Source organism: Corvus brachyrhynchos, unplaced genomic scaffold (genome assembly GCF_000691975.1).
Source record: "Corvus brachyrhynchos isolate BGI_N302 unplaced genomic scaffold, ASM69197v1 scaffold283, whole genome shotgun sequence".
NCBI classification, from domain to species: domain Eukaryota; kingdom Metazoa; phylum Chordata; class Aves; order Passeriformes; family Corvidae; genus Corvus; species Corvus brachyrhynchos.
In genome coordinates, this window is record NW_008237409.1 from 544,681 (window position 1) to 551,633 (window position 6,953).

The 6,953-nt window shown below is 52.0% G+C and overlaps 1 protein-coding gene across 1 annotated transcript in view; it reads left to right on the forward strand.

The window, feature by feature from the left end:
* Positions 1–6,953, forward strand: part of MNT (MAX network transcriptional repressor) — a 19,621-nt gene that overhangs the window by 12,118 nt on the left and 550 nt on the right. The window contains 2 exon segments of the mRNA XM_017730870.1: positions 5,110–5,302; positions 6,825–6,946. Coding sequence (XP_017586359.1) covers positions 5,110–5,302; positions 6,825–6,946 — 315 coding nt within the window.

Genomic DNA, 6,953 nt, shown 5'->3' on the forward strand with positions numbered 1-6,953 from the left:
CTCCTCATCTTCCCGCTGCCGTGGGCTCCACTCCCTCCATCGCAGCAGGTCAGCTGGGGTTGGGGCAGGTGGTTGTTGTAGGTGCTGGGCTGTGAACAAACTGCTCGTGGCAGCTGAGGAGCTGAGACAATTTAGCATGATTCGAGTTAGGAATGCCCAGAATTGATAGAAGTGATGGAAAATCCCCAAGTCCTACAGGTGAGTGTGGTGGCTTGGCCATGGAGTTTGGAGCTGGGGCTGTTCGGGTTCTATCCGGGGCTGTGTGGGGACAGCTGGTTCCCCAGCATCCCTCTGGTCTTGGTTGGAATGTTTTTGGAGTCAGGCTGGTGGATGCTTGCTCCTACTGTGGATCTCCTGCACTGTGGCAGTCCCAGCAAGGATAAGATCCTTTTCTTAGGATTTAGGGTTTTTTTCCATTACATATAGGAATCACAGCTCTGTGCAGCAATGGGGAGCCCGAGCAGCTGGTCTGGTCTGTGCTGGACGTCCTTCAGGTAGAATGGCAGCTCAGGACCCTCCCTGGCCCAGTAGATCCCACTCTGTGGCACCAGCTGTGATCCCCAGGGCAGAGAGTTGAAGAATCCAGCTCGAAACTGCCAATCACTCTCCTAATTGCTCATTGATTAGGTATTTTCAATCAGCGAATGCCATGTAAGAGAAGAAAGCAGCGGAAATATTCTTTGGAAAAGTTCATAATTGAAAGTGTGTTTTTAAACTGCTAATAAAATGTTTATGAGGGGAGCTGCGTAATAAGGCCTTTTAAACCTCACTTATGCCAGCCGCAGGGCCAGCAACATTCCTGAGGCAGGGAAGGCGTTGGGGGCATTATTTCCAGTCTTGACGTGAGAGTGAGCAATTTAATTACAGACAGCTATAAAATGGAAAATTCTTTGCAGCGACAAATGATTGTTGCTACATAAGGAGAGCAGGAGTTGGTGTACGGTTTGTTTACCAAATAATGACAAGGAGATGCACTCAAGGACCAAACAGTGGCTCCAAAACAGCTGGGATGGTGGGCACAAAGTGGGGAAGCGTTACCTCTGGAATTGTGTCAGGCCTTCGCTGTTGCTGCAGTCATCTGGTCTCGCTTCAGTAATCCAGGTGGATAAAGGCTGCCAAGGAGCTGACAGGTACAGGAGAAGACTCACATACTCAGGGGAGCAAAAGCAAACTGACATGTGGATTTTAATTTGGTTGGTGGTGTTTAAATTAAAGATGAAGGGACTCACCAGTGCCCTTGTGCCCTTGTCACCGCTTCCACCTGCCTGTGGAGCAGCCCCTGCTGTGCCCACTGCTGTGGTGCCTGGCAGGGGAGGCTCAGGCCTTTGCTCTGCTGCAAAGGGCTCACTCTCAGCTTCAGCTCAGCAGAACTGACACTGTTCAGAATGGAACATACCTGCTTTCACCAGAGCCAGCAGCTGACTTGCAAAACTTCCCAAGCATCAAAAGCCATGGATGGATTCACAAGAGTATGAGGAAGAGTTCTCAAGTCGTAGCTTCTGTAGGTTCCTCACACTGCAGTGTAACAGTTGCCTGGGCAACCAGGGTTCCCAACTGCTTAACAGGAAAAAAAGAAATGCTACAGTGATGGAGGCACAGACGTAAGAGGGAGGATCTGTGCTGGAGCCTGGTGCTTGCAGAGAGCAGTCTGGGGTGGGGTGGGCTCTGCTGCTGCAGCAGATCTGGCGCTGCCGTGGTGCACGTGGGCTGTGCTCAGTGAGGTGCCACCCCCGGCTTTGGGCTGCCCTCTGCTAACAGAGCAGAGCTCGAGCCTGGCCTTCCTGGGGCCAGCCCAGCCTGGCCGCTCTCTGAGGAAGTGGGAAAACAGAAACGCAGGTAACTTCAGTGATTTTTCCACTGTGGAGAAACAGGATCAGTATTTCATGAGCCAGGTTAAGTGTGCGTCCTTCAGGATCTTGGCAAGCAGCTTAGCTGTCATCCCAGGTGCCAGCACCAGACGTGAATCCTTGCCATGGTCCTTCCCAGTGGCTGTGGAGGTGGATCAGATGGCAGCTCCTGCCTCACAGCTGGCCCAGGCCTCTGCCTTAATGAAGTTTCAGATCTTGAAGGAAAGGTAGTTGGTCATTTGTATGAATTTCTTTTATCAAAATTTAATTCACAGTTACTGTGTTGTTTGTAGTTTTAGGGTCCCCTCTGCCCTTGTCAGTGCTACCATTACTGCCCATTCTGTTGGAAAATTCCAAAGGCTTGGGTTTGGGGAAAAGAGTGTGTGGTTGTATGTTATTTTAAAGTGGCTGGTTTTGTATTGCATGGGATCCATGGTGATAGTGCCGACAGAAATTCCTGTTTTAGAAAAACATCCCGGGGATCAGTGGGTGTCTCTAAAGGTTTTGATGTGCAGGGGCAGGTCAGTGACCACAGTCCCAGTGACTAAGGTTTGGCTGTCACTGTGGACTTTCTGTTGACTGACGGGAAATCCTGGCACCTGATGTGGGCAGGATGATTTGCAGAAAATAATCTGTCAGGGGGCGGATGCCAGAGATGTGCATGTCCCCAGGGCTGGCAGTGCCGCGGTCAGAGGGCACAGGGGAGATGCTGCGGTGGCAAGGAGTGCAGAGGCAGGAGGGTCCCTGCTCCCTGGCCCTCAGTGAGCGCTCGTTGCTGCACCGTGCTCCCAGGCTCAGCTCCCGGTGCAGGGCACACTGGGGGGGACTGCACCCACGTGTACCCGCAGAGAGCGGCTGTGCTCCGAGGGAGCTGCAGGAGAGGGAGGAGGGCTCCATTTAATCACACCCAGTTCATTGCTAGGCCAGAGCAGCTCAGCCTGGAGATCTGGCTTTACCAAGTGAGCTCCAGTGAATTGCATCCCAGAATAGTTTTTGAAAGATTGGCGGTGCCTCCAGCCCATCTGCTGCTGCAGCCTCCCCAGCAGCTCCCCTTGGAGCGCGCCCAGCCGTGCCGCAGACCCAGCGAGGGGCTGCCGGGAGCTGGCGCCCGGTCAAGGGCTGGGACTGCTGGCACTGAGGGAGGCAGAGCCCACAGGGCCGGGCTTGGACCAGTGCCGGGTCCCAAAGCCTGTGGAGTGCCTCAGAGTGACACAGTGAACTCCCTGGCTCTCTCAGCTCGGAGACTCCTCCTGGTGCTTGCTGAGGGTTTGCCTGCCTTCCCAGTAATTAAAAGTTTATAACTAATTACCGGCTGCCCTGCTCATACCTCGTAGTAGTGCTTTCCCCCAGTGCTGGGAGTCTCCTCTCACAGCAGGGAATGAAGCCAAATCTGCTTGAATATGCGTGTGCTGCGCCCGATGCGGTGCCGAGGCTGCAGGGATTCGTGCCTGCTCCTCCTGGAGAGCTGTTCCTGTCCTGTCCTCTCGTGCTCTGTGTGGAGAGCAGCTTTGGGGAGATGCTGCAGAGAGGGGCTGGGCTCATGTTTGCACATCAGGTTTAGCCTCATCCTTTCTTCTACTTGCCTCTTTCCTGATGACATAGTGAGGGGAAGACATTCAGACAAGTTACATGCAAGTCTTCTTGCATGTTTAAACCTGACCCAGGAACAAGCACCTTCCTCATCACCTTCACCTTCCCCTCCATTGCTCCGTGTCTCAGCCACACACCTTTGCAAGGGGATCAGAGCACACGCAGCACTTGACTTTTCTGGGTCAGGCAAAATACTTTGGCTGCATTGGATAGGAAAGAGACTTTAAAACTAGCCTGTGGATTTGGGCCTCAGCCATGTGGGAATCTCTGGGCTACGAGTCAGGGCTGGTGCAGAGCCAGGATTCCAGGAGTCCCCATCCTCCCTTCCTGGCTGTCCCCATGGCCACCTCCCTGCAGTGGGCTGCAGGTCTGCTGGGCTTGCCCAGGACAGAACTGTGGGATCGTGATGTTGGCCTGTCTGCTGCCCGCTTTGGCTTGAAAAGCAGTAGGAGAGAAAGAACTGTCCCCTTTGCCTGAAAACCCTCTGTTTTGAGGAGCTTTTAGCTGATCTGGAGGCAGGGAAACTGTCTCCATTGACACACCTGCACTGGTTGTGCCCTGCTAACACAAATTGTTTGGCTCTTTTAAAAATACTTCCTTTATTGTTGTTACCGGGACAAAGGTAGCAGCAGGAGCTGCCCTAATCTGTGTTGCCTTAGGCTGCATTAAAGGCCTGGCTGAACAGGCTTTAAGGTCCTTCCCAGCAAACTTGTGAGCTACAACGCCAGCAGAACTACTGAAAGGCATGAGGTCAGGCTCTGATTGTACTCATCCTGGAGAACCTGAGAGAGAAATAGAGCATGTGTTAACACCATGAGCCAGGTGTGGGGTTTGCTTTTGAGCTCAGTGCTTGCCAGCAGTGAGGGAATAGGAGCATCCATGTGGGCTCTGTGTGGCTGGTATTTTCAGAAGTGTGTGTGGGATTTAAATTCCCAATGGTGAAACTTAACTTCAGAAAACAGACAGTCTGGATGTAGTTTTACAGATTTCACCTAATTTTGTCTCTTCTATGCATACAGTAAGTGTGGCCCTGGGGTGGGGGACCAGGTCTCTGACTGTGCAGTGCTACACTGCTGGCTTAAAAACTCATACAACAGGCCTGTTGTTTTCTGCTGCACTTGGAGTAGTTGATCCCCCTTAGGTCTGTGTTTATATTTCCCAGCAGCAGTGCTGGGCAGTGCGGGGCATTTCTCTGTATTGTGCTGACTGATGCAGCAGCTGGATGTGGCAACTCCCAGTGCCAAGGGGGCATTAGCAGGAGAGGACAACATATACCCTTCCTTCGTGTTTGACCTCAGACTTCCCCGTGGTGCAGGGGGTTGTTGGTTCTTCACCATCTCTTCTAGGTCAGGAGCTCTTGGTGTAGTGTGTGTTGCCCAGAAACTCATCAGTACTTATGCTTTTTCTTTCATTCTAAGCATTTCAGTTTTGGGGGCTTATTAGTTTTCCCTCAGAAAGCAGAAAGTGTTCAACCAGAGTGATGCTTTATGTGCTGGCTCTTGTCCTTCCCTTTCTGCCCGAACTTGGCAGGTGTAAATACAGCTCAACACATTTGACACCAGCATAACTGGCAATACAAAAAATGAGCTGTGGGCATGGGAGTGACCAGATTAGTGTAGATTATTCTTGTCTTCGTTCTCATCATATTTCTTTTTCTTTTCTCCGACTTTAGACTTTAAAGAGGAAGGAGAAAGAGTACGAACACGAGATGGAGCGGCTGGCGAGAGAGAAGATCGCTACCCAGCAGCGGCTGGCAGAGCTGCAGAACGAGTTGAGCCAGTGGATGGATGTCTTGGAGATTGACAGAATTATTCGCCAGACAGTTCAGCCAGAGGATGACCAGGCATCTACCTCGACAGCATCAGGTACCCATAATTTTTCTCTTTGTCTCGTGATCATCACGGAAGGTCATTGACACCGTTACGCTGGGGTGGTGGGGGTCTTCCTTTAGCAGCGTCAGGGTTTCTTTGCATTCAGAATAAAGTAAAAGGTTTTGGGGTGTTTGTAATGATTGGTGGTGTTAATAACACACTGCTGCTCATGTGAGGTAAACTGAAACTTGTGCATCAGTGTCAGGTAGAAACAAAGTGCAGGTTTGCACATGCAACCTCATTGTGGAGATAAATTCCTGCTTTCCAAACTTAGCTTTCTTCTTGCACAGCTCTGCAGCCCTGCTCATTAGAAATGGGCATCCTGGTGTATTTGTGTGGATGTGGGAGGGTGTTCAGCGCATATGGAAGAAGGATTTGGTACAGGGAGGATCACCAGAGCATTTAAACAACTTTAATGAGCCTTCACATTGTGTGAGAAGGATTCACAGTGAAGATGAAATGACACTAATGGATATCTGATGTGCAGTTCCCAGTGAGAAGTATCTGCGAGACAGAAGAGTGCATGCTTCCCTCCACACCAGGGATCTGCAGTAGGAAGAGTAGGCAGTCTGTGGATGTAGAGCTTTCCAGAGACACAGAGGCTGTAGCAGTGCATAACCATTCACAGCAGTTCCTTCAAGGCAGCATTTGCTCTTGGCACGCCAGGCAGATGATACCACAGGTTCTCGTTCAGGCTCATCATCTCTGCTGGTAGGAGCAGGCTCCAGGTGTAGGCTGATGGAAGCTGGGAGTAGCAGTGCTTTGTCCTTAGAAGTGCTAGCTGTTCCCTCTGCAGTGGCCTCTGCCAAAAGTGACCACATCAAGCTGCTGCCAGCCAGAGCTTGTGGAGGGGAAGTGTCTTCCCTGGTGTTCCTGCTGCTTCTGTATCTTCTGAGATTTTTATTCTTTGCTGCATGGCTGGCACTAGAGCAGGCAGTGCAGGGTGCCGGGCTTGTCTTCCTGATCTCAGAACCAGCATGTTCCTGCTTTGCTTCCTTACTTCCTGGACTGGACAAGAGTCCATTTTCCAGAACCAGACGAGAGACCTGCTGCCGTGTTTCTCCTTGGCTGTTTCCTTCCTGCTCTGGGAGCAGAAGGGGTGGTGCCGATCAGTGGAACAACTGGCCAGGAAAGGAAACCCTGTTCCTCTTCCCAGAAGGAGCCCACTTCAGCCCAGACAGAGCTCAGCCAGGTGCTTTCTGTTGGCCTCTGCTCATGGTGCTCCCCTCGCCTGCCCCGGTGAGACCTCCCAGCCTGTTGGGAGCACCCTGCTCTAGCTGGGTCTTTGAGCTGTCACACCTGCCTGGATCCAGGTCCTTGGCCCACAGGCAGCAAGGAGAGGGCTGTGCAATGCTGTGCCCTTGTGCTGTGCCGTGCCATTGTGCCACCAGCCTGTAGCTCAGTGATGCCTCCTGCTCATCTCTTCTGCTGATGGCTGCCTTTTAGGGAGGCTCGTTGGTCCAGTTCATGCTCTGCTTGCTTTTTTATGGGAGTTTCTTCCTTTCATGTTTTCCAGAGGGTGAAGACAACATGGATGAAGATATGGAAGATGACAGGCCAGTGAACTCATTACCAAAACTCACCCAGCGCCAGCACCCAGAGCTGCTGAAAGCCTTCCCCCCCCCCCCCCCCCCCCCCCCCCCCC